The following is a 26,599-nucleotide window of genomic DNA, read 5'->3' as shown; positions in this document are numbered from 1 at the left end:
AGCAGGGGGGGGAGGGGAGGGCATCAGGGTCAGGGACCCATGACAGGGGTTTGTCCACAGCTGGCGCCAGCCTCAGCTGGCCCTCAAAGCTGTTTGCTTCAATTGTGCGGGATAAAACTTGGGTTGCCAACAACGCCTTGCGCTCACTGGCAAAGGGGCTTTAAACCCATACATTTAATTTGGGCAAGGGCTTAAATGCAGCTTGATAACGGTGAAGCTGCCGCGTCCCTCAGGCCCGCCCCTGCCGGCACTACTCCTTGTGGGATATCGGCACTCCCGGGCGCCCTTTCCCGAGGGCTCCCCCCGGGGCCCGGCACCGCCGCGCATGCGCAGCGCGGCCCCCGCCGGGCTCTCGCGAGAGCGCGACGGTAAACAGCGCACAAGATGGCGGCGGGCCGGGCGAAGGCGGCGGCGGCGCGGTGAGCACGGGGCGGGCGGGACGGGCCGAGAGCGCCGCGGCTCCCTCAGGGTCTGGGCCGCGGGCGGGGCGGGGCGGTGCTCGCTGCCCCTCGTCTCCGGGGCTGCCTCGTCCCGCCGCCGCGGCGCGGGGCGCTCCCCGCCGGCTGTCACTTCACCTCCGCCGTGCCCGGGCCGGGAGCGGCAGCGCTGCCCCGTACGGTGCCCGGCCGCGCTCACTGCGGCTTTAGTCGGGCGGGGGCGGTACCGGGCACGGGCTCGCTGGCTCTCTCGTGGCACCGGCAGAGCTCCCCGGACGGGACGGTGCTGCTGCACTCCAACCGGCGATCCTTGCGGCGTGCCCAGTCCTCGGGATGGGGTGCCCTCGCTTCGGGAGAAGCAGGGAGTGATTCCAAGCGTTGCTCTTCTAGGACAGAGGCAAGTTGGCAAGTGTGAGCCTCGTTCAGCCCCTCACGGTATGGGTGTTACACAGAATAAACCTGTGGGCGTGCTGTTCCTTTGCTCTTAGTGTCCATCGTGCTTCGTTATCGTGCTTACATACAACCTGTTATCAGCCGTCAGAGTATTTATTTTGCTCATTTGTATGGTTGTTTTATTTTATTGCTATAGGGGTTATTAACCGATGAAGTGGTAAGTCAGGCAGAGCTCAGCCAAGGCCAGGAGTCAGTGCACTGTAGCTATGTTGAGTTAGGAATGAAGGGGAAACTTTATAATTACAAGCAGTTCCCAGTCTGTCATGGTGTTGTCAGTCAAATAAAAATAGAGGGTGTTTCTGTCCCTATTGCAAGGAAATACTTGATAATGCTAAATAAAGTTAAATTAAAATGAAGTAACAGCTGTCACATTCAGACTTGATTCATCTGTTGTGCTGTGAGGTCAGTCCATCATTCTCCTAAATCATGTGAATCCTCTAATAAGTGTCCTGCTTTCCAGTCCTGTTCACAGCTGCAATGTATAGTTCTGTTCTTCTCCAGGTGCTGTGACAAACCAGACATGAGTTTCTCCTTCTTTATCTTTTAATGGCCTTTTATCTCTCAGTTGCTGGTTGAATGTTTGGAATTTAAAAGAATACAAGCGTTGCAATTTTTCTTGAATGTATTATGCACTTTGGAGCATAAGAGGAAGAGGGTGTCCCTCGACGTGGAAAACACTTTCAACACCTTCCTTTAACTTCACATTATTACATGCTGTAATCAGCTCTTATTTTCTCAGGTGCCCATGTTTTTAGTAACACAAACCCTAGCTCAAAAAAATTTGGAAGATGTTTTTTTTGCAGATTTTCAAGCACAGTCACTGTAGCTTTGCCTCCTCTGGTATCTCTTGTCCTTACCTGGCTTTGGCATAGAGTTTGAGTCGATTCTCCTTCTGTAAAATGATGTTCCGTAGCATTACTTCTATTTGCCGTGTTTCTGACTGGAAAAAAAGCATGCTTTTTTAAGTCTCCATGGACTCTTTTATCACGTTAGTGTTTTATTTTGCACTTTTTCCCTGCCATGGCACATACATGTCATTTTTAGCTCTTTGCTCCACTAACGCAAAGTGTGGTCAAGTTTGGTGGTCGTTGTTGCCTGTTCTATTGTAAGGTTAATACCCAAGTGTTTCACATGTACTCTGGTCTGAACAACAGATGGGCTTGAGTGTTGGTGAAAAATTGTTAAATGAAATATGAGGAACTTTTTTCCCTATTATTTCTAAAACGATCTAACAAAGGTGTCTTTTTTGGGTGATTTTCAGACTATACAGTTGCACAAACATGCATCTAATTATTTTCTATATTGCCCTGCCTTACAGGTTGGCTTGCAATCAGCATTGCTAATTCTTCTAGGGAGTTAACTTTGCCATCAGAAATGGAGTACAGGACTCAGCTGCCACATCCTGAGTGACCGAATCATTTAATGCAAAATGGAGAAGAAGCGGAGAAAGAAATGAGCCTGTTCACTAGGCTTGACCTGAAAAGACCATGAAATCTCTACTTATTTTGGATCCAGCTTTAAGAATATCCAGTTGATCAGCACAGTGAAAGCAACGTTTACTGAAACAAAAATGAACTAGTTTATAAAGAAGAAAATTGTGATTTGAATATATGGAATTTTTTGAATGAAACCATTTTCTTCTATGACCATGAAGTTTGCAAACATCTGGCTTGTTCTGGCTGTTATTTTACTCTGTGGCAAAAAACACTTTGGTACCAGAGTAGGAAATTCTTCTCACGAGGCTCACATATGTCCTGGATGTTCTCGCCTTACTTTGAAAGTGGAGTTCACCTCAACAGTTGTGGAGCATGGTAATAAAGAGTTAGGCAGCAAAAAAATCCATGTCATGTTTGTGTGTATGTTACTGATTTGTGGTGTTTGTGCAATTGTAGCATTCACAGTTTCTGTAGAAGCACATCATCTGCTGAATTCTGTGTATTCGAAAAGAGGAATGCTTTTTCAAAGGTTCTTTGTTTAGCTGGAGACAGTGTTCCAATAACAAGAGAGGGGAGAGGGAAATCAAGATAATGTTAAAAGTGAAAATGGAGTGTGGAGGCTCAGGTGGGCAAGTTTGGTGTGTTTAGTAGCTGTTTGTTTTGACCTGGCCAGTGGTATGCTTGAGGCTCTTTTATGGAATATAACCACAGAGATGAGCCTTGAAGGAGTGAGAAAAGCAAGAAGTCTCTGGATTTGTTAAAGAAAAAGTTTGGAAGCGATACTTGCATGGAAAAATGACAGATAATTGTGAAGGGAGCAGATGAAAGGCGGAGTGAGGCAGATGCTGCTGATGAGATGGCAGAGGACAGCAGTAGGACACCTTGACCCTGCATCCACGTGTTGCCTCAGGAACCTGCAGTATTCCTGCAGTGAAGCTCTGCTGTGCCTGGGTGCTTGCAGGCAGGGTGGCAGGAGTGACATGTGTGCGTAGTTGGCCACAGCCTTAACAGGGTGAATGTGGTGGTGTGAGCTGGGGCTGAGCCTGCTCACAAATCACTGGTGCAGATCAAGGACTGGACTGTTGAGTCCGACTTTGTTTTCTGAGCGTGTCATAGTTGGTGTCAATAATTTGCACTAAAGCTCAGTACCATGCTGAGTCTTTAAACCATACCTGTCAAGAAACACACTGAATTGGCATATCAGTTTGTGACAGGAAATCTGTTCCCTCACCCCTGCTCCTCTCACATCATTTCACCTTTCCATGATATTTACAGTGCTACCTTCCTTTCAAAGGTTTTTGTCATATTTCTTAGATTTCCTGATGCAGCACCCCCATCCCTTCCCATTATGTAGTGCAGAAATAAATTGCAAACTTGTAAAAGCAACAGAAAAGTGCCTCAAATTGTGATTATTTGTTCTGAGTAAAGAAAAGAAAAATTCAGACTTTGCAACATGAATACATGCATAAGCTGCTTAAACACCAGTTCTGATAAAGTTGTGCTCTTGTTCCAGAGTATATTGTGGCTTTTAATGGATACTTCACAGCTAAAGCTCGAAGTAAATTTATTTCAAGTGCGCTAAAAAGTAGTGATATTGAGAACTGGAGGATTGTACCTCGTAACAACCCAGCCAGTGACTATCCGAGCGATTTTGAAGTTATTCAGATCAACGAGAAGCAGAAGGATGGAGTCCTCACACTGGAAGATCATCCAAACATCAAGCGTGTGACACCTCAGCGAAAGGTCTTTCGGTCACTCAAGTATTTGGAGTGTAAGTTATTTTCTGTGTGGCTGCATGAGATCTGTTTTGGAAAAGTGTTCTTAGCCTTATTTCAGACCACCAGCTTAGCATTACACAAATGAGAAGTGCCTTGCAGTTTCTCTTTAATGAACAGAAATCTCTTGGTTATGAAATGATCAGGGTCTTGTCATACATTTGCTGGATGCCTGGTGTATTTCCATCTACAATGTAGAAACATTTCTTTTGCAGCAGTCGGTTACCTGACACTATGGACCTCTGTATCCATAGTAGATAAACCAGCAGCTTTTACTGATTTTTGGTTAGAAAAAATGGATACTCAGTAATCAAAAACTTTCCTTGTAACAGTATGATGTCTTAAGTTTGCATAAAAATCAATTCTTTTATGGGTTTCCTCATGCTGTTTTTAATTTTCTTCATCCTAATTCTACATAGCTGATCCAATGCTGCACTGCAATGAAACCAGGTGGACTCAAAAGTGGCAGTCATCCCGCCCCTTGAGAAGAGCAAGTCTTTCTCTGGGTTCTGGCTTCTGGCATGCCACAGGCCGACACTCGAGCAGGCGTTTGCTGAGAGCCATCCCTCGCCAGGTTGCTCAGACCTTGCAGGCAGATGTCCTCTGGCAAATGGGTTACACAGGTATGCTTCTGCTTGTTGCCTGAGAACAATAACCTTCTTGGAAAAACAAGTGAAGTGTGAGGAGAGGCTAATTGACTTGTGTGTGATAACCTCTCACTGGCTTCCAGGTTGTAAAGGTTGAGAAATTATTTGGTTTGAAATGCATTGTATATTTACGGAGTGCTTGTTTGTGTGTACTGTACTTAGGAGAACTTGGTCATGTTTATGATCTTTGGCTGAATTTCTGAATTGGAATATGAGTTTATTTAAGATCTATAATTGACTTAGATTGTAAATTGTTTACTACATTAAATGAAAGTTCTCTTAACTTGATGGAATGGTTTTGCTATGGAGCTGAATCAGAAAAAGCAATCATTTTCTCTTAATAGGTGCTGGTGTGAGAGTAGCAGTGTTTGACACTGGTCTGAGTGAGAAACATCCACATTTCAAAAATGTAAAGGAGAGAACAAACTGGACTAATGAGAGAACCTTGGATGACGGTGAGTTACTGTGCAGTTTTCCAACTACTCCTGGTCTGTTTTGTTCTTGCTGCTCTGCTGCTGACATCTGTTAAAACTGTGTATCTTGATATTTAAAGCTTAATTTTGCCGTGTCCCAAGCACTTTGTACTCTACCAAATTCAGCAGGGAGTATTAAGGTTCCAAGAGTGTGGTGCTTAAGTCTCCTTCGAGTCATGTGTGACACTCCATAATAGCTGTTGAAAAATGTCAGGGCAAAAAGTTATTGTGCACCTGTGAATACATTGCCAGAGAAGGTGGCAGTGAGAGCAAACCCCACAAAGCTGTTTTCTTTGCTACTCCTTTTCATGTTGCTGTTTCACAGTGGTACATATTTCCATACTGATGAGGGACAGCATTTTCCTTCCTTACTGTGCAGTCCTAAACTGATCGGAGTTTGACAGCTTCCTGTAAAGCTTTTCTGTATAATTGAACTTTTTATTTTCTGCAGTATGTTTGTGTTCCTTCTTCATATGTTGACCCTGACTTGCCCTGACCACGTGCTTTCACAGATTATTAACTTCATACAGTGTGGGTCAGTTGCCCGTTGAATCTCCCTAGAGTTCAAGGTAGATGCTTATATTGCTCAGTCTTGTGTGCACCTCCATAGTTTTTTTTACATATTAATTTCTTTATGTTGTAGCGCCTGCTTTTGTAGCTCTTTCTGTTAGTTCTGTGCCCAGAGGGTTGCTGGACAGGCAGATTAGGAGTACAAAAATATAATGTGGGGAGTCCAATAAAGCAAAAGCTAAGGTGTTTTTTGAGGAGAGGAGAAAAAAGTGTTTTCTTGTCTCATTGGTCATGCTTAACAAAATTTGGTTATTGCAGACTCAGGATAAAAATCCTTTAAAATGTCTACATTAAAATACATTGACTTTGGAATGAGCTGCATTTTCCAAAATACTCTTTTTCTGTCATGATTTTGTTGGTAGCAATCAGGAGTGGATGGACTGAGAATGTATCACCCGTGTTTCATCAGCTGGCTGTCTGGCTACAGCGTGCTGCGAATTCTGTGCCCACTGAGCCTGGTAGCAAAATATGGTTCAAAAAGACTGGGACTAAACCCAGCACTTGTGGTTTGTTGTAAAGTCTGTTAAATTAATGTGATTTTTGCTATAGGTGATGTTCAGTGGTAAAAATCCTTGGCAATGAAATTGTTTGTCTTCTAATGTCTTAATTTTGTTTTCTTCTCTTGCTGATAGGTTTAGGCCATGGGACTTTTGTAGCAGGTGTGATAGCCAGCATGAGGGAATGCCAGGGATTTGCTCCAAATGCGGAACTGCACATTTTCAGAGTGTTCACCAATAATCAGGTAGCTACTTTATATGTGTTTCAGTTCCTGCAAAATTTTCCAGGTTAATGCTGTATTAATCCTCTCCTTTGGGAGTATTGCATACACTCATAAATGTGGACATTGATAAGTGAGAAGGATACAGCTTTCTATTTATAAGACACTTCCTTCAAGATTTCTGACAGTTTCCAAATCTGGTATATTTTTCAGAAGTAGTATGTGGAAGTCTTTTGTGTCACAGAGCAGTCACTCAAATGTACTGAGCACTAGAAATTTAAGACCATTGTCACTTTTTTGCTCTGTTTTGGTGTTGTTTCTCCTTTCTGTCTAAATTCTGTATTGCTATGAAATCACTAGATTTTTTTAATAGTAGCTTCTTCCCTCTCTTTCTTACATAGGTCTCGTATACATCTTGGTTTCTGGATGCTTTTAATTATGCGATTTTAAAGAAGATAGATGTACTGAATCTAAGTATTGGCGGGCCAGACTTCATGGATCATCCATTTGTTGACAAAGTTAGTATGAGGAACTGAAGTGGGCATAATGTTTGTATCTCTCACACAAATGCTGGACTTGCAGAGCTACTTGTTTGTGTCTGGTCCTGCTGACAGTTTCTGCGTTGCATTTGTGTGACAGAAATTTTGTACAGTGTACAGGCTTTTAAGAATATATATAAGGAATGACTTAAAAAACTCCAAGCAAAACCCAGATGTTCAGAGTTATGGAAAGTGCCATTTAACAAAGTGCTTGATAATCTGCTAGGAAATTACTCCCAAGCAGCCAACTAAAAGGACCTTTAATAGAAGACACTTAACTGAAATCCACTCTTGTTTTGTTTTTTTTTTTAATCTCTGCATGGTTAATTTATTTCATGGTAAAAAACACGTATGGCATGATTTTAGTGAATTTAAGAACAAATAGGTAAAAAGTGCAGGTAGTTGATTCAGCTGCGTTCCAATACATGTGGTTCAGGTTAAGATGGAATTAGGATTTTGTCTTTGTAAATGTCGTAGTTCCCTGAATTATTGGTCTGGCCTTCAAAAGCATTAAGTGAATTAATTTACTTTTCAAATAAAGGGATATAGTCTTTCTTAGTAAAGGGCAATTAAAGGGTTTGAAGCATATAAATTCTTCCTTGTTTTTTTTATGATAACCTGCATTGAAATTTAGTTTGACAGTCACTTCACTGTACTCCCCAGAATACTACTGGAAGGGATTCATTATAACTACTTGACTTCATCATCAGCAGTGCTTTGTTACAGACAAGAATTTTTCCTTTGCTGTTAGAAGGTTCTGTCAGCAGTGTTGCTGTCAAGGCTGGGTTATTGCTCACATCATCCTAAGAAAGTTTGAGCTTAATACTAGATGTACAGGGAGATGTATCTTGTAAGGATCAGAAAGAAGTTATGTCTGGTAGAAAAGTCTCTCTCTTGGTGGCAGAGCCTTATTGTAAACATTGTTTTTTGTAGGTTTGGGAGCTTACTGCCAACAATGTCATCATGGTCTCTGCTATTGGCAACGATGGCCCTTTATATGGGTGAGTGTCAGCAACCGCTTCAAAGAGAACCAACTATGTTGTTATGTGGGTTTGGAAGTAGTTGTGCTTGGTCAGGAAATTTTCTCTCCTTTTTTTCTCTAATCTTAGAAAGTGACTCAAGTTAAACTCTTTGCACTGTCCTTATTACTAGCATTTTGTGAAATACTTAACTAAATGTTTTTCTTTGAAACAGTGGAAAGTCAGCAAAAGAAGAATGGCAGTGCTTCCAGCTGACATTTCCCTGTTAGAGTAAGCAGATAACTTTGGGTACTGATCTTTGACTTAAGCAATATAGAAGGGATCAACCCAGAACAATTAGTGGTGTATTTCTAAAATGAATGCCTAGAAATAGATTTGTTTTGTCTTCAAGCTACATGGTTTGATAGTTACTGAGTTAGCAACTGCCTGATAAGTTGCTGTCACCTGTGAAATATAAGTATCTTGCAAAAATCTGATGGCAGCACTTCTGTTACCAGGGTAAACTTATGACTGTATCTTGGTTTTTTGGGTGTTGTTTTAATTTTTTTTTATTCCTGTCTCCCAACTTATTCTAGGACTCTAAATAATCCTGCTGACCAGATGGATGTGATTGGAGTAGGTGGCATTGACTTTGAAGATAATATAGCTCGCTTTTCATCTAGGGGAATGACCACTTGGGTAAGAGATTTTGATGACGGCCACTCATGTTTGCAGCCAAAATAAGGCCCTTGGAAGGGCAGCCTTTTCTGAATGGGCAGTCCTATGTAGATGTGTGTTGGAGTAACCAATGAGAAATAAGATTTCATCAGAGATCAGAATAGTTAGAAATTGTAAGTCTTTAAGCAAGAGGCTTGATGTTCTTCTAGTCCTGACCACTACTGACATTTTTTGAACCACACAGACAAGTCTTCACCATCAATCAAAAGGAACTAGATGTTTTATAAATTCATCAATCTGCAAACACAGAGGCCTGCTCTTGTCTTTTAGTTTAAAAATCCTAGGATTTCCAGATGCTGCATGTGACATTGCACTTACATGCTTGTGGAGCTGAGGTGGTGTTTGCTGCATCTGTGATGTCAGATGGGCTTGCACTGTGATCTTGATGAAGGGGACTGTCACATGTTTCTCTTCATGTAGCCAGGTAGCAGTGTGGTTCTCATTTTGTCAGTGGTTTCATGCTCAGCAGAGATACTGATCAGCAGTAACGTTGGGAACTTGTCCTAAACAGCTTGAGTCCTTCTTTAGGTTAGTTGCTATTCTGTGATGCTGAACCTCAGATAATTTAGTTGCTAATTTTACTTCTGAATGACCTGCAGTTAATTTAAATGCCCAAATGAAGCCATCAATGTTCCTTTACGTTAGGGCAATAATCAATTTGTTTTCTTTCACAGGAGCTGCCTGGAGGTTACGGCAGAGTGAAGCCTGATATTGTTACTTATGGCTCTGGAGTGAGAGGGTCTGGTATGAAAGGTGGATGCCGTTCCCTCTCTGGGACAAGTGTGGCATCTCCTGTGGTGGCAGGTGCTGTCACTCTGTTAGTGAGGTAAGTCTTAGGTAAGAGTCTCTAGAAAGATGCCAATCAGGAGGGTCATAAAGTTCCGTGTAAAGGAATCCATCATGTAAAACTAAATGGTGTTTAGATGTAGGAAAACAAACTTGGAGGATAAAATTGCTGTTGTTCTGCCTGAGACATTACCTTGTCTGGTTATCTCTATGTTTCATAAGAAAAACTTGAGAACTGCTTTGAATAATAGTTAGGCCTTTGAGAGTATAGTTAGGGAGAACAGTACTATGAGGCAATCTTGTCACATTTTTTAATAATTAAGCATTGCTGAGCTTCTTTCAACTGTTGTAAAAGAGCAGCTGCTCAAAGAAGGCACCTTTAGCAGGTAATTATCTATGTACCTGTAAATTTTATAGGATGCAGGATTTTATGGCTGCTGTCCTGTTGCGTCAGTCAGCTGTTGGCACACTGAAGAACAGTGGGAACTGCAAGTCCATACTCTGTGGTTGTCATTGCTACTCCATATGGATGAGAAAAACCTTTATTTGAGAAACATGCAAAAAATTCAAAGTCACCATAGTATTTCCTCAAAAAAATGGTGCATTTTAGTTTGAACAACAGAGCTATTTTTCCCCCTTGGAAGACAGATAGTTTATTTAGCATATAAAGATACTGCCCTGATTGTAATGGCTGCTGGTCGTAGAGCACATTGTAAGGAGAAAAATTCATGCATTATTAGTTTTTAAGAGAAATATATCAGAAACTTGTCCCTCTTCTACATTTGTATCATGAGAAATCAAGCAGTAATAGACAAATACGAACAGAGAATTTTACAACAAACTAATCTTGTGATCTCTTTTTTCCTGTTTCAGCACAGTTCAAAAGCGTGAAATGGTGAATCCAGCAAGTATGAAGCAGGCCCTGATTGCATCAGCTCGGAGACTTCCTGGAGTCAACATGTTTGAACAAGGACATGGCAAATTGGATCTTCTAAGAGCTTATCAGATCCTCAACAGTTATAAACCGCAGGCCAGGTTAATTTTAATCCTTAATTAATCAATGGAACACTATAATTTGCCCTTTTGTATAAGAGAGCAGGTGATGCATGTGTAACTCAGTTGAGCAATCTGTGCTTGTGCAACAGTGAGGACTTGCAGAGATCTTGTCTAATCTGAAGCATGGATTTTGACAAGAGAAGGGATGAAAAGTCACGAGTTTTTTCTGCCTAAATTATAGCAGTGTAGGGGGTGATCATTTTCTCTTGTACCCTTAGGTGTTATGAATAATGTAAGAACAGAGTGGAAAAGTATTTAAGCTTTAACTTTTGAGACTAAGGACCTTCTCCCTGTACTGAGAAGTTTCCTTTTTTATGTGTGAAAATCTTTTCACAAAACTTGAAAAAAAAATAGGAAGGGAAGAAGATTTTGGGACATATTTGGGAAGTGAGGTGAGAGCTTGGAAAACTATGACTGGCATGGTTTATCTGAAACTTTTTCGTAGTTACATGTAGTGGCACGTTCTTCTTCTGTTTATTGATTATTTTTTTTCTCTTCAAATCTTCTCTCCTCTGTCCTGCTGTAGTTTGAGTCCAAGCTATATTGACTTAACTGAATGTCCCTACATGTGGCCCTATTGTTCTCAGCCCATATATTATGGAGGGATGCCAACTATTGTTAATGTTACTATCCTTAATGGCATGGGAGTCACAGGGAGAATTGTAGACAAGGTAAGTATTAACATTGTTCCAAGTTCTGACTGTTAATGTTGCTAAAACCTTCCCAGAAAATACTATTTTAGCTATGATTTTTGTAGAACAAACCTCACTGCTGGGAGCAAGAGATGCAAAATGTTTGATTAAAGGGTGCACCCAGTTTGGAGGATTTGACACGAGCTGTCTACAAGTTTTCAAGCAATGCATTGGTTTCAAGGGTGTGTAACTTTGCAAAACCAGTTTGAATTTAGATGTACTTAGAGATTTCTTTGTATTCTCTAATAGCATTTAAAGTCATCTGGACAGGCTTTCCTAATTTTTTTTTTTTTCATCCTGGAGCATAAATGATCTCAGTAAAGAATCCTGACACTAAATCATGCCTTTTCCATGGGTCAGAGTGACCTGAATCTATCAGCTTAACCAGACTCTGCTGCCAAACCTGTTCTTTCCACACCAGTGGTGTTGAGCATGTTGGTTGGCTAGGGAGACTTTTAATTAAGTAAGTTTAAATGTAGAATAGATTTGAGAATTGATACAAGTTAAACAAGACACCTGTCCTGTAATTCCAGCCAATGTAAATGAGACTAATTTCAACATTTTACTGTGACTCCTGATGTTTGCTTTAGATTCAAGCTTACATTAAAGGACATTGAAGCTCTTACCCAGGACAATTAGCTCATGGTAATACACACAGCTGGTGTAATTGGCCCGTGTCTGTTACATTGCTAGCTTGCTTTGTTACCAAAAGGCAGTCTTGTGTTCTTGCCAATAAATTTTTGCACATGATCTCAGAATGTTAAAGCAGCTTCACTTGGGCAGCTTCTCACAGTCCTGCCTCTGAAAAGCCTCTAGTCTGGGTCATGGAGGCTGTCGCGATTGGGTTGATCCACTGACACAACACCAAAGTTTTGGGCTTGGGGGGCATTTTTAAATTTGATGTAATCTTCAGAAGAGCTAGTATTTGTTACTTCATGCAGAGGAGGAGGGCTGTGTGTGCAGAAAGCAGTCATTGCAAATGCTGTTTTACCAATGTGCTGTATTCTTCATTTCACAGCCAGACTGGCAACCTTATCTTCCCCAAAATGGGGATAACATTGAAGTGGCTTTTTCCTATTCCCCTGTCTTGTGGCCTTGGTCTGGATACTTGGCAATTTCCATCTCTGTAGCAAAGAAAGCAGCATCTTGGGAAGGCATTGCTCAGGGTCATGTTATGATCACAGTATCATCCCCTGCAGAAAATGAAGTAAGTTCTGTGCGTTTTGGATTTTCTGGGTCAAGAATTATTAAAACTGCTTTTTGATATACAAATACCTTGGTTTTGAGGGTTTGCTCTAGCCCTGTCATTTGAAGCATAAGTTAAATTGGGGTCAGGAAATTGAAGACTACAAATAATGATCTTTATAATTGAAGGCAAATTGCATAAAATTTAGAATCAGGCAACCTCTCTTTGGGACCAATGGCATAATTTCATTTGTTTATTCTAAATTTTAAGTAATGTATTTTGAAAAAGATTGCTTAAATATGTTTCTTCTAGAACTGTGCTTAATTGTTCCTGAGAGACTTTTAAGGTTTTGAGCAATTAAACCAGATCACAGTTGTAACATATGTTAAGTATTTTACATTCTGGGCATAATTATAAACTGTTGAGTGCAGAAAAAAATACTGCAGCAATTTAGGGCAAAAGTCACCTCTTTGTCTCTGGAGCTGGTACTGGTGACTAAAAGTAGATTTGGTACCTCCAGTTTTTTTGTCTTTCACAATCCATGGTTAACTGATTCCTGTGGGGAGAAAGGATTTCACTGTAGTTTGTTCTGTCCTTCAGTCTAAGAATGGTGCAGAGCAGACTTCAACGGTGAAGCTTCCAATAAAAGTGAAGATTATTCCTACTCCACCTCGTAGTAAGCGAGTCCTTTGGGATCAATATCATAACCTCCGTTATCCACCAGGATACTTCCCCAGGGATAATTTGAGGATGAAGAATGATCCATTAGATTGGTATTTATCTCAGGTTCTATTAAATTAGTACTTCTTGACTGTGTGTTAATGATATGGGATAACTTTCCTGAATGCCATAGTTCTGGCCTTTTTCAGAGGGGCATGGGATTGTCTTTTCTGAGAAATCCATGAAAAGCACTTGAACTCTATGGTTTTGGTGCAGGATTGTTTTTTGAGCTCTATGGTTTTATTCACATGGTATGAAAAACTTTTAAAATACTCATTTAAGATTTTTGTTTGGCTTTTCTGTCCTGACCTAATTTCTCCCAGGAAGTTAGGGGGGACACTTTATTAACTGGTTCAGCATTCACCTATCAAACAGACTTGGCAATTTAAAAGACAAGAAGAGACCTCCTTGTCTCTTGAGGGAGACTGTCTTCAAAGCAGGGAAAGGCTTGCTGACCTGTTGCCTTTCATAGATGCAGAAGCATCCATAGGAAAAATCATGCAACAGTTTCTCAGTGAGGATTAATTGGGTCAGTGACCAGGATATAAGCTTTTGGAAAGGTGCTTGGAGTATGCAGATGTGGCAGCTTGACAGGCTTTCAGAAGATTGAAAAGGTGGAAATCAGATTTCTGCATGCCAGATCTAAATGTCTTCAACACTCTTCTCTTTCTAAGGAATGGTGACCATATCCACACAAACTTCAGGGACATGTACCAGCACCTCAGGAGCATGGGGTACTTTGTTGAGGTTCTTGGTTCCCCGTTTACATGTTTTGATGCAAGTCAGTATGGTAAGCATAAGTTAATTGCCTCGTTCTCCATACTGTTAACTTTTTCCTGAAATGACCTTTTGTTGGAAGACCAAAAATGTTTCGAGGGTACAAAAAGAAATTCTAATGGTAGTAGAAAAATATTTTGGCAGTGGGAATATTTATTATTCATGTGCTGATATCTAGTTGTGTGGAGTACTGCTGGAGAAGCTTGCTGGGGAGTTCAGTAGAATTAGTGGTATTCTCTGTCTTTATCATGAAAAAGAGAGGCAAAGCCAGCCTTTGAGCGGATTAAAAGCCCCTCTGTATTCCGTCCCACAAAGGCAGAACTGTATTTGCCAAAAGATTTTTGGCGCAGGCAAAATGAAGCATGACCTGTTTAACAGACTAAAATCAAAGGTGTCCATCCGGGTTCTTTTTTTATGCTTTGTGATCTTTGATTACATAGAAGAGTGGGTAAAGTGGTCATCAACCGTATGTGATGGCAAAGCAGTTTGTGGTTTGTTTCTGTGTTAACCAGGAAGGAATTTTGATAGGTTGGCCAGGCAGGGGACAGACCAAGCTGTCTGTGCTCTTTTCTGCTCTCATATGCCCCTTGTTTAACCATGGCATGCTCCAAAAACCCTCTTCTCTTTTGGGCTGTGATGTTCTTCAGTGCACTGTGAGGTGCATTCTCCTGAGTTTGCCAGTTCTGGAACTGTTGCCAGTAGTAATCTTTTGTTTATCTTGATTCTTCAGAGAATATCTCATCACTGCTTTTAGAGTTCAGTGGAAGTGCAAATGGAAACATAAATGTTTGGCATTCAAAAAGTAGCAAAATAGTGTTTCTTCTGAGACCTCTAGTTTTCTAATTGATAGAGAGTAGCATTAGGGGACTTCTCTCTCCTCTGATTAACACTTGGGTTGTACCTCATTTGATTGTAGTTTGTTGGGCTTTCAGAGTTTCCTGAAGAAGAAGTGAGGAGAGTAAAACTCAGTGATTTGTGGTCTATCTGCCACTTGTCCCTAGCTTATATTGTTTTCACAGTTGGTGAGGGTGCACTCTGTGCCATTTCTACAGGATCTTTATCAGAAGGCTTCCAAGTGCAGACTGCCTGGACTTGTGGAATTGGCTTGTTTGCAAGGAACTGTGAGACATGGAACCAGTACTAGTGATTTATCAGATTGCTCAGGGTATCATCCTGTTAAGATTTGCCTTTTCTCTGAGGATGGAAATTCCACCACCTCTCTGGACTCAAAAAGTGGAGAGGCAAAAGGGCTTGGTATTTAGAAGCAGTCTAAAAACATAAGCATGTTTTCAGGGAATAAAAGCATATTCTTCTGGTGGTGTTTTTTTCAATGATGCAGAGAAGGTTGTGCTTGCTTGTTCACAGGAGTGGGAGAGGGTTATGTGAAAGTGGCAGTGGCACTTTAGTCAAGCCTACCAGAACGCAGCTGTAGTTTTCAAGGGGTGAATCAAACCATGTTGCAGAGTAATTGCTGTCTACCTGGTTGCCAGTCTGCAGTAGTGAGGGAAGTGCTTGTTAGAAGTGGAGCAGTGAAACCTCCTTACAAGGGTGCATCTGCGTTAGCACTCCACTTTGGATCAGTGGTGAATCCCCTCATTGTCCAGCTCTGCCACAGTTTGGCTCAGTTTATGGAGTGTTTGGGTGAGACCAAACTGCAAAACACACACCTGACAAATGTGGGCATTCAGTTCTTGAGACCACACAAGCAGGAGTCATAAGTAACTTCCTGTTCTGCCAAACTAATTTTTGAATACATTTGTAAACTGAATTGTCTTATATTTACATTGTTAAATATGAGTTCATTAGGTAAACTGCCGGAGCAGGGCACAGGGACCAGATAATGTGCAAAATGTGCATTTGTGTTGGCTTCTGTGTGGGTTGTGTGAATAGTGATAACATTACAGTGACCAGCCTGGTGAACTCCTGTTTCTGCTTTTACACACAGGGACTTTACTGATGGTGGACAGTGAGGAAGAGTATTTTCCTGAAGAGATCACCAAGTTGAGGAGGGATGTTGATAATGGACTTTCACTGATAGTCTTCAGTGACTGGTACAACACATCTGTGATGAGAAAAGTAAAGTTTTATGATGAAAACACAAGGTATTGACTTATTTCCAAGTTCTTTGGGAAATAAAATGCCGTAGAATTGCACATACTACCCTAAAATCCCAAATGTGATGCGCTGTACTTCAGCACTTGGATGTTATCTGTAAGAAGGTGCTACCTTAAGTAGCAGAACTGACCTTAAGCTGCAGCTTAAGGAGCATAGCCACCTATTCAGCATGATTGTGAAGGCCCCTTTGGTACTGTATTCTACTTTTTACAATTAAAAGAAATAAGAAATTTGAGACAAAACCAACAAATAAAAATGGACATGTTTTTACTTTAGGGGACCAGAATAGAAAGCAAATGTGCATTGCAAGAGTATCACCAGGTTGTGTACCTAATTACTGAAATTATTCCATGTATTGTATAAAGAAAAAATATGTGACGTTCTGCATCATTATAAAAATGAGAAGCAAGGTACATGACTGTCATTTTTAGCTCAGCCAAACAAAGAACATAAGACTGAATTTCTTTTTAGTAAATGATGTTTTTCATGCAGCTGAAATGCACCGAGAACTTTACATCAGTATTACTTAACTTTTACTCAAAAGCATTGTTGTCAGAGAGAACAGCTGTTCAGATGCCCCTGGAGTTGAATAAGGCTTTGAGATGTAGTTCATTATTTAAATGGCTGTGGAAAAGTCCATATGCAGGAAGACATGTGACTTTTTGTTATCCAAACTTTAGGTGTATGTTCTGTATATTAATGAACAGTGTTACACTGTAATTTTTACAGGCAGTGGTGGATGCCTGATACTGGAGGTGCTAATATACCAGCTCTCAATGATCTGCTTTCTGTCTGGAATATGGCCTTTAGTGATGGGCTGTATGAAGGAGATTTTACCATGGCAAGTCATGAAAGTGAGTACTGCAGTCCATTGCCTACAAAGGCTAGAGAGGGGTGTTTGGAAAATGGTTTTCTGCAAGTTTGAGGTTGAGCAAGAGTCAAGGGAACCACTCAAATTCAGTGAAAAGAGTCTTGTAAATGATTTCTTAAATGATTTCTTCGTCTGTAGACTTTTTAATGATGTTTGATTAAGCTTTTCAGTTTAAAAAAAGATAATGCCAACCTTCTAAAGTGGAAGTTTTGAAAACTGTGTGTAAAAGTGAGCCTGTGAAAGCTGTGCTTAGCAATGCTTTCTCTGCAAATACATTGGTTGAAATGTGCAAATTCAGTGCAGTGTTTCTGGGAATGTTTTCTCCTGGCCTTGTTGGGTGGGAAAGAGAGGGAGCATGATTTTTGGTCTAAACAGCAGTTTTGTGGTGTCTTCCAGTGAATTATGCATCAGGGTGCAGTATTGCAAAGTTCCCAGAAGATGGCATTGTCATTGCACAGACTTTCAAGGATCAAGGTATGAGCTTCCTTGTCCTTTTTTCCATGTTTTGAGTAGAACTTTGGGGTCAGTGCACAAGCAAAGTTGCAAAGTCTAAAGGTCTAAAAACTATAAATGTAAGACCACATTGACCAGGTAGGTATTTTTGTATTTTTTCATTTTGCCTAGAACATGTAGCTGATGCCTAACAGGCAGCTACAGTGTGACTCTGTATACAATTGTTATATAGTACAGCAGTATCCAGGTATATATGTGCAGTCCTTTATTGTGATTGCTGTATGGAAACACATCTCCATGTACATGTGTCTCTGGAAGGGGAGGAGTTGTGTCGTAATTGTGTTCCTTGCTCATGTTTCTCACAAATTTCAAGTGCTACTGAAATATATCCCCTGATCATTGCCATATTTAGTATGAGTGTTGTGGTAGCTGTGGTGATCTAAGGATATAAAAAAGGAAAATTTTAGTAGACAAAATGTCACCAGCTAAACTCTCATAAGGGAAAGTTTTATGCATACAGGATGCCTGTGGTCTCAGACTTGAGTGATGTGTTCTCTATGCATTTCCATTCTCTTTCATCATAAGATCCTTCAATTTGTGAGCGGGTAATTCAGAACTGTAATGGCAGCAGGCAGTTCAAAAAATAAATGTTGTATTTGTTGAGCCTTTAGGAAGTGCTGTGCAGGAGTAAATGGCCAGAACTCGTAGGGTGTTGCAGGTCAGTTTTGTGCAGAAGGGTGTAGGGTGTTTGAGTGTGAGAGCAGAAGCATGTGCAGTGCTTCTGATACAACTCAGCAGCTGCCAGAGAAGATCAGTGAGTTCATTTTATTTTTGACTTACAGTGTGCACCAGAGGTGATTACCTAGTGGGGAAATTTTCTGGAACAGTAGAGCTCATCTGTGTGAGCCTTTTGAAGGAAAGACAATATCCCTGTATGCTGATGACTTAGGTGTTTCCTTATGTGAGAGAGAGAAAGACAGAGTGTCAATTTAACAAGCAGCCTGCTAGACCTGCTTTTTCTCTTGAATCCTTTTCATTGCAATTCATGAAGCAGAAGAGCTCTCTGGTTTGCTTCTGCTTTCTAAACACAGTGTCTTAAGTAAATGGGATAAATTTCAAATACAAATTTGAAATTTGTCTTTGTTTTTTGAAACAGATGTTAAAGGTAGAAGACCTTTAACCTAAAGCCAGCTTTCTGTAGAATTCTGTGGAAGGATGGAAACAACATAAAGAGCAGAATATTTTGATTTTAAACCTTTTGCTGAAGTTACTAGAATTTTTCATTCAAGCTTGTTGAAGATAATACAGGTTGTGAGGTTTTTTCTTCTCTACCAAAGAAAGGAAAAAAAATTATTATCAGTAGGAAACTATAATCAGGGTCTTGGAGCAGTTTCATTTTTACAATAACATCATGGTGGTTTTGAAAACTTCTTGCAAAAATGTGTGACATGATGTGGAGCATTGTATTTGTCAGTTGGAAATGTAGGCTGTGTGTTATGGGTAGATTGATACTGATGCTCTGCAGGCTATGAAATTTATTTGTGCTTTGCTTTAGGTCTTGAAGTTTTAAAACAGGAGACTGCTGTGATTGAAAATGTCCCTATTTTGGGGCTTTACCAAGTTCCTTTGGAAGGTGGTGGCAGAATAGTTCTGTACGGCGACTCCAACTGCCTGGATGACAGCCATCGGCAGAAAGGTGTGTGAGCCCTGGCACGCAGGGAGAGTCACTGTCCTACACTGACAGCTGTCCTGTGGGGTTTTACAGCCCCCACCAGAAGTGGATGTATTTTTTAGTGACTCTAAATATTCCTTACTGGGGATTAATCTCAGTTTTGCAGAGCTCTACTGAAATGCTGTGAGGTGCATTTACAGCAAAAGAGCACCCTATGTTAAATAGCCCTCTGATAGATGGGACTGTTTCCCACACACACTTATTTTTCTGTTCCACAAGCTTTGGGGGCTGTCTATTGGGGTGGGTTGTTTTGCAAGAGGGATTTGGTTTGTGGGGTTTTTTTGCTTTTTTGGGGTGTTTTTGTTTGTAGAAGGCACTAATAGTTAAACATTCTTGATCTGAAGTTGTGGAGAGGCCATTAGAAGATCCTTTCACTTTTTCCCTAGTTACACCTTCAGAATGTTTGTATAGAACAGTGGATTTTATCTTTTGAGTTTGCACCTCAGCTTATCTTGTTCCCTTTGCAATATTTCCTGTGAGGATTTATGGTAATGTTCGGTGTTTCGGTTGTGCATTACTATTTTCAGGTTGTCCTACTTTGACACAAACTAAGTGGTGTACATATGTCAGAAAGTAGGAACTTCCATTTGTTGTCAAAGCATTTATTTGCAACTCTAGATAGTAAGTATGTGAGTTGTGTGTGTTTTCTGTGGCTCCCAGAGAAGCCATGCTCTCTGTCCACACACTACGGTTGATTCTTATAAAATCTTTTTTCTAGCAGTTTGTCTGATCTGACTTTCCAAATTTTTAAGAGGTTGCTTAGGTTTCTCATGACATGTAAAGCACAAGCTGGTAGATCTGTGGCTTGAGGGGAGGAAGATAATCCAATATGTGAAGTCTTTTTCTGCATTTCCACTGAACAGAACTGAATTTTCCTTTTGTCATGAAAAGTACATCTATAATTTTTTAAGCTTTTGTCACTGACATTTTAAAATACTACATTATGCAATCCATCCCTTGCCTAATTTATTTAAGTTTAAAGGAACTTGCTGCCTAAGGGAGCTCTCCATCTGTAGCTTATTTCTTTCTCTACCATACATTTTGGGGTTTTTAAAGAGTTCTCTGATTTTTCCTTATCTGCCTTTGGGTTGCTTCCTGTGAGTTGCCCTAACACCTACATATTGGTGCCTTAGTGCTTGCTGTAGGTTATTGAAAGCACATAACAAAAGAGAAGGTACATAGCTTTAAGTAATAGGAAAATAATGCTCTGTGGCCTCCCTAATACTGTTAAATTCAGTGTGGCGTCTGAAGCAAGAAGGAGTGGAATGCTCTAAGGAAATCCTTGAAAATGAGCTTTTAAATTGTGAACCAGGAGCTATGTCTCCTGCAGAGACATCGGTGGCTTTAACTGAGGAAAATTCCTAACATTTGTGAATATAAATCCTTAAAATCTGTTTGACCTCTTTGAAAAATCAAAGATGAGGGTTTAAGGGACACTGGGATTATGAAGATTAGCTCCCATTCCCAGCCAACTGTTCCTGGGGGCAGAAGTTTTGAGAAAAATAGTTAGCTGTGTGGTGGAAATAGCTGATAAGGCATTGTCCTACTCCTGCAAAGGGAAGCTTTAGAGTTGTGATCTGAACTAGCTGGAGTGCTTGTTCCTTAGGGGTAGTCTTGGATTAAGATAGTAATAATTCAGGAGAGAATCAAAGTGAGGAATCATGAGATTTTGAAGTGCAAAGGAAAACCATGATCAAGTGTGTTGTGGTGTTGATTCCCAGTCTGGTCTGTACCACAGCTGGTGTAGGTTATACTCGTACCTTTAGCTGGGATGTAGCCAGAATGTTTCTGCTTTGTTTGTTTGTTTGTTTGTTTTTTTAAGCTTGAGAAAGCAAATGAGTCATATCCTTGCACTGTAAACACTACCTAGATTTTACTTTTCTTTGCACTGTATTCATTCTGTCCTTTCAAAAAAATAGTTGGTTCTCCATTTCCCTGTTAAAAATTGTACCAGATACTCAGAGCTTTCTTTGCTTCCACTGAAAAGCCTTGTGATTTTTGCCAAAACTTGAATGGCCTTGCACAACCTGGAATTCCTGTATTCAGGACCTATTTTTTTATGTCCTGCTCTCCAAAAGAGCCTGGTTTGGTACACAAGGGACGATATTTTAAGACTGAACAGATTAGTGTTGTGTCTGTGTGTTGCAGGGGAATGTGGGGTGTGTGTTGAAAGTTGCATGTTTCTGAAAGTGAGCCTAGAACTTCAGGAGAAAAGCAAGAGCCAGAAAAATGGATTGTAATTCTAAATGTCATTAAAGCCTTCTTAGCAGAAAGATAAGCCATTTTAAATGTGGCATAATGCATATTTTGTTCTGGGGCTTGGGACTGTGAAATCCACAGATTGCTTTTGGCTCCTGGATTCCCTGCTGCAGTACACATCCTATGGGGTGATGCCGCCGAGCCTCAGCCATTCCGAGAACAGGCAGCGGCCACCGTCGGGAGCCGGCTTCTCCCTCCCGGAGCGCATGGAAGGTGAGAGCCTGAATGAATAGCCAAGCACAGCCTGCAGCTGAGCGACTGTCAGGGTAGGAAGGCTGGGGCAGACCCCTTGAGTTACATGCCAGTAAGGTTAATTTGTTGTGAGCTCTGCAGAGTTCTGCTGTTTGGCTGGAAGAGAGTACATGTTGTAGAGTTTTGTTGTGACGATAGTTGTGATTAGACTAAAGAAAATGCTCTGTTCATAGAGTAGGTATGTTTAGGTACCTGATTCTGCTGGGGGGCATTTTAGTTACTAGCTACAGAGCATTATAAAGCATTCAGTCTTATCTCACATGCTGCCAGAAAAACTTATTGCTATGGTAGGTGCAGACTCTTACTTAAGGTACCTTAGGTTAATTCTAACTGATACTTAGCTATGAGCTGTCATTACTGTAAACAGCTCCTGGGTTTACAGCAACACTGTTCAGCCCAGGCTCAGTGTTGGTAACTCTTATCTTGCCTGTCTTTGAGTAAGCCAGTCTCTGTCTGCTGCGAGTTGCAGGTAACCATTTGCATCGATACTCAAAGGTGCTTGAGGCTCACTTGGGAGACCCTAAACCCCGCTCCCTTCCTGCTTGTCCTCATCTGTCCTGGGCCAAACCACAGCCTTTGAATGAAACTGCCCCAAGGTTAGTATATGTCTTTCTTATAGAAGAAGTCTCACTTTTGAGTTCAGCTGAAAAATTATTTGTTCTATCTGCTTTTGAAAGAGACAGCTGTAATGCCTTCTCCTAGAGAAATACCAGATTGCAAAGAGGAAATAATGATTAATACCTCTTCAGTGAATAACTCTGACTCACCTAATAGCTACACTATGAAACTCTGGGATTTTAAAAATAACTTCTCAAGTCAGTGTTGTGATTGAGTGATTCCAGCTTCGAGTGAACAGTCTTGATGAAACCCATCGTCATCGTGTGGCTTGGAAAGAGTTTTCTGAAGCATCTTCTTGGACAGCTCTCGTAGTGCTGCCGTCTCTTGTGCTTTTTGTCAGTCCCTTGAAGGAAAGTGCTCAGCACACAGCCCTTGCTTGTCTGCTGGGGGTTACTTCTGGAAGTCTGTGTGCAAGAAATAGAGTTGTTGGTAAATAGTTGCTAATCTAGGTTGTGTCCCTGTGGTGTCTGAATTGAAATTTGGAGGCCTGCAAACTGCAGAACCTAAAGAGTGGATTGGGTCATCATTCAGGTCCAGACTAGTGAGTTATATGTAGGTTGTACATGTACTGTCACTTTCTCTATATGTTGCTACAAAATTCCTTGCATTAATTAAGTGGGCAGACACCTCTGTCTTTAAATTTCTTCTAGCAACCTTTGGAAACATCAAAAATTACTGTCAATTGACCTTGATAAAGTGGCACTGCCCAGTTTTCGACAGAACCGACCCCAAGTGAGACCCTTGTCCCCTGGAGAAAGTGGAGCATGGGACATTCCTGGAGGTAAATATTGAATAATTTGAAAATGGCTGTTTTGCTTTTGCTTTTTGCATAAGCTTTGAAAAAAACCCAAAACACAGTGCAACCATGTGAGAGGCCACTGTTTATTTTCAATTGAGAAAAACATGCAAATAATGGTATGGCTGTGTTATAAAAGGCTGTCTGATGAAGATTTTTTTTTGCATATGAATGGTTTGTTCAATACAAAGTGTGCATGGCATACTGAGAGGAATATCTTGGTGGGGGCATTTTGATAGTTGAGGTTTTTTGGGGTGCTGTTCAGACTGATGGGTCAGCAGCAGCCCCTGTCCTTGGGAGCTGTGACCATATGCCCACTGCTAATTAAAATTCCTTCTGTGAATGCTCAAAAGCAGAATAGTTTGTCAGAATGGTGCCTTGGGCAAGCTATTACACTAACAAATGATGTCTAGCACTCAAAACAGCTTTCAGGTGGGCAGCTCTCCTGTACAAGCTTGGCTCTGCAGGCCCAGCTGGAAGCAGTTGGAAAGCCTCATATGTGCTCTTTTCCCAGTCTGAGCTGCTAGACCAGAGACACCTGTAAAAATGAAGGGTTTGTTTCTAGCTCATCCTCACCGTGTGCACAGTCTCTGGAGCAAGCAAGCATGAAATCGCTCTCCTTGTTCCATCAGGATTTGAATCACAGCAATTACTTAGTAGTAAGATTATGGTCAAGTGTTCGCATCTCTCTTCTAATGCAAAACAGAAGATTGTTGTTACAGGGGAAATCTGGGCTATGCTTTCATGTGCCCAAATAGGTCAAGGTGGAAATGCTGGTGCTTTTCTGTAGGGTTAGCATCCCATCTGATTTTTGCTAATCAGTCTGCAGCTGTTAATCTTCCTGTCTGAAATGTAATCTGATTAATGGCTGCCTGGGCTTTGAACAAGAGTTACTGGCAGATCCTTTTGGTAGATAGCATTAGCACCACAAAGACATCGTGGCTCACGTGGTAACTACTGAACTGCTGCCTTCCAAACCTCTTTGCCTTTCTAGGTATAATGCCGGGCCGATACAACCAGGATGTGGGACAGACCATTCCTGTCTTTGCCTTTCTCGGTGCCATGGTGGTCCTGGCATTCTTTGTGGTGCAGATCAACAAAGCCAAGAGCAGGCCAAAGAGACGGAAACCGCGCGTGAAACGACCGCAGCTGATGCAGCAGGTTCATCCACCAAAGACACCTTCTGTATGAAAGCTCTGCCTTGCCAAAGATGACCTCCTTTGGTTGCTTTCTGGGGCGATGGATTGCTCCCAGTGGAGGTGCAGCAAATGTGCACCTGACATCATCTCATAGTCTTTGGTTTGTGGAAAGAAAAAAAGAACCTCAGTTGATCATCTGTACATAAAACTGCAGCTTTAAGCAGCTGAAGCTACCAAAGACTTGAATACTGTTTAAATGGCTGCTTAGTCACTACATATCCCAAGAGGGGGAAAATGGACCTTTTTTTTAAGCTGACCAAACTAAAATTTATTTGTTTAGAGGCTATTTTCTATATTTATTGTTGGGGAGGGCGGGGGAAAAGTCACTTTAAGGACCTCTGCTAAGGAAAAACAAGTGCATTTTTTTGGATGGAATGCAATTTTCTAGAATGGTATTATGCTGAAGAGTATAACGTGCACCATTAAAGGAGGAAGGGGCTGAGAGATACCAGTACAAATCAGTGAGGCATACTCCTGCAGTTTATTTTTATAAAGCAAACTACCATGATGTTTTGTAATTTTTGATCATGATTTCACCGTTGTTGGTGAAGCAGATTTTTCAATAAATATGTTATCTATATGAAGCAAAGAGAATGTGCTAAGTGGCTCTTCTTTCCACTGGCAGTCAAAGAGAGCAAATTGTTGAGTAAAGAAGATTTTCATGTCACCTCTCTTCCCACCGTATCTTTGTCTTTACCAGCAGTATTCCTAGTTGCAGACTTTCCTCTGGAGTACTAACTGGGCAGTCATACAAACAGTGAATTCTGAAAACCTTCAAAACTCAGCAGCACATGGTAAGGAGAGAGCTCCCAAAGAGCTGTATAGAAAACTGTCATGGGGATGGCACCTAACAGCACAATGTGGTGTCACAGAGATGAAAACCCAGTCTCTTTTGGTTTGTCCTGCTTGAAAGCCTGTGAATTGTCACTGGCTTAAATAAGGATGCAGGCACAAGTTTCCCCTGTCAATGCAGTGCCAGTAAATGTTGCCGTAATTGAAATAGCTTCTCTCTTTTGTAGTGAAGCTGTGAGGTTTTCCCTGCTGACTGCTTTCATCATTGCTCACAATCAGCCCCTTTTCCTAGGAGGAGCCAGGAGCTGGTGTCTGCCTGTATTTGTGAATGGAATGGCAGCCTGGGCAGGTAAGCAGTGTGCACTGGTGAATGGTCCTGGGTGAGTTCATGGGCAGCTCTGGACATGGCTGGAGGAAGAGGAGGCAGGGACAGCCCTGCTGGGCAGTCTCCCATCCTCTTAGGGCTTACGACCAGAGATGGAGGTGGGCTGTGGGAAGGGCACTGCAGGACAGAACTTGGCTCTATGTAGTCTGGGACAGGCCTATCCAGGTAGCCATGGATAGGGTTTGGCAGTGCATGGGTGTCCTGCAAAAAAAGACTGGGCAAACCAGTTTTCCCTAACTTGATGAGTGGTTGCCTTTTTCCAGCATTTCTCTTCTGGAGAATGCACTGGTAGAGGCAACATCCTGTTGCCATGGCAGAGAAGGCAACTGAGCTTTTGCTTTAAAGCCATTAGTGGAAGCTCTTTGAGAAGATGGTCCCAAGGTTGGGCTGCTTGTGCTGTCCCAGGGGGGCTGGAGCCTCTTGCTCCTCCCTTTCTGAACATAAATCCATAATGTTAGGGAGGGGGTTTTCAGCATCTTTACTGTGGCATTAAGGTCTCTCGTAGGACCAGCCACCAGCAGCTGTGCAACTTGTCCAGGTTCTAAAAAATCTATCAGTAAAGGTGTGAAATCTCAAGGGCCAGACCTCACAAGGGATTGCAGGTAGCAAAGCATAATTGTCAGTGCTTTTATTTGTATGCAACAAGTACTGTCCATTTACATTTTTGTACCTTCTACAAAGATAATAATATGTAAAACATTAACAACCCTTTTTCCACTTGCCAGCGGGACACAGCAGCAGCTACAGCTGCCAACCCACAGGGACCCTCAGGTTATGGCTTGCAGCCCAGAGGCTGGAGTACCCAGATAAAAGGGAGAAAGGGGGGAAAATACAAGAGAGGAAGCCCAGAGCCACTGCGCAGAGAAGCAGTCTGGGGCTGCTGTGTTGGTGTGGGAGATGAGCTGCACCCCTTTGGTTTGAGGTTCTTCCATCAGAGGGAGACTGGAAAGCTTTGGTGCCACTTCTCAGGTTGGTGCTAATGAGGAGATCTGCTCCTCATCGCAGCACTAATGAGAGATTATAGCTCCAGTGCAGCCTTGAAACCAGAATCAAGCTGTATCAAAGCGCCAGTCCGAATTAAGAGCCTTTCCCAGTGGCTGGTATTTTACAGCCCAGTGGCCAATTTCTAAGTCATAGAGGCCAATTATTTCCAAAGCCTTTGGTG

The 26,599-nt window shown here is 41.5% G+C and overlaps 1 protein-coding gene across 3 annotated transcripts; it reads left to right on the top strand.

Annotated features, from left to right (window-relative positions):
* The first annotated feature begins 353 nt into the window (after positions 1 to 353).
* MBTPS1 (membrane bound transcription factor peptidase, site 1) lies at positions 354 to 24,830 on the top strand. Of its 3 annotated transcripts, none has more exons than XM_082289981.1 (23): positions 354 to 419; positions 2,209 to 2,701; positions 3,840 to 4,097; positions 4,521 to 4,724; positions 5,093 to 5,203; positions 6,424 to 6,533; positions 6,911 to 7,027; positions 7,982 to 8,049; positions 8,604 to 8,706; positions 9,420 to 9,571; positions 10,405 to 10,566; positions 11,114 to 11,258; positions 12,298 to 12,486; positions 13,066 to 13,238; positions 13,860 to 13,975; positions 15,908 to 16,064; positions 16,807 to 16,931; positions 17,345 to 17,422; positions 18,957 to 19,097; positions 21,474 to 21,605; positions 22,114 to 22,240; positions 22,913 to 23,043; positions 24,053 to 24,830. In XM_082289981.1, exons 2-23 carry the CDS (start codon positions 2,515 to 2,517, stop codon positions 24,247 to 24,249), a joined length of 3,183 nt encoding a protein of 1,060 aa, XP_082146107.1. In that variant the 5' UTR covers positions 354 to 419; positions 2,209 to 2,514; the 3' UTR covers positions 24,250 to 24,830. The 3 variants fall into 3 exon arrangements, with proteins under 3 accessions (XP_082146107.1, XP_082146109.1, XP_082146108.1); XM_082289982.1 differs by having other exon boundaries at positions 387 to 872; XM_082289983.1 differs by lacking the exon at positions 18,957 to 19,097.
* The last annotated feature ends 1,769 nt before the right edge of the window (positions 24,831 to 26,599 follow it).

The sequence above is a fragment of the Coloeus monedula genome (genome assembly GCF_965178545.1).
Source record: "Coloeus monedula genome assembly, chromosome: 13".
NCBI lineage: Eukaryota > Metazoa > Chordata > Aves > Passeriformes > Corvidae > Coloeus > Coloeus monedula.
The sequence above is the reverse complement of the archived record's forward strand: the minus strand, read 5'-3'. Positions and strand labels throughout refer to the sequence as shown.

What these genes read in the sequence shown, in the direction of transcription:
- MBTPS1 (XM_082289981.1), top strand. Translation starts at nt 2,515, where the DNA reads ATGAAACCATTTTCTTCTATGACCATGAAGTTTGCAAACATCTGGCTT. An exon ending in CTAGGGGAATGACCACTTGG is followed by an intron (nt 8,707 to 9,419) that starts GTAAGAGATTTT and finishes TTTCTTTCACAG; the next exon opens with GAGCTGCCTGGAGGTTACGG. An exon ending in AAGAATGATCCATTAGATTG is followed by an intron (nt 13,239 to 13,859) that starts GTATTTATCTCA and finishes TCTCTTTCTAAG; the next exon opens with GAATGGTGACCATATCCACA.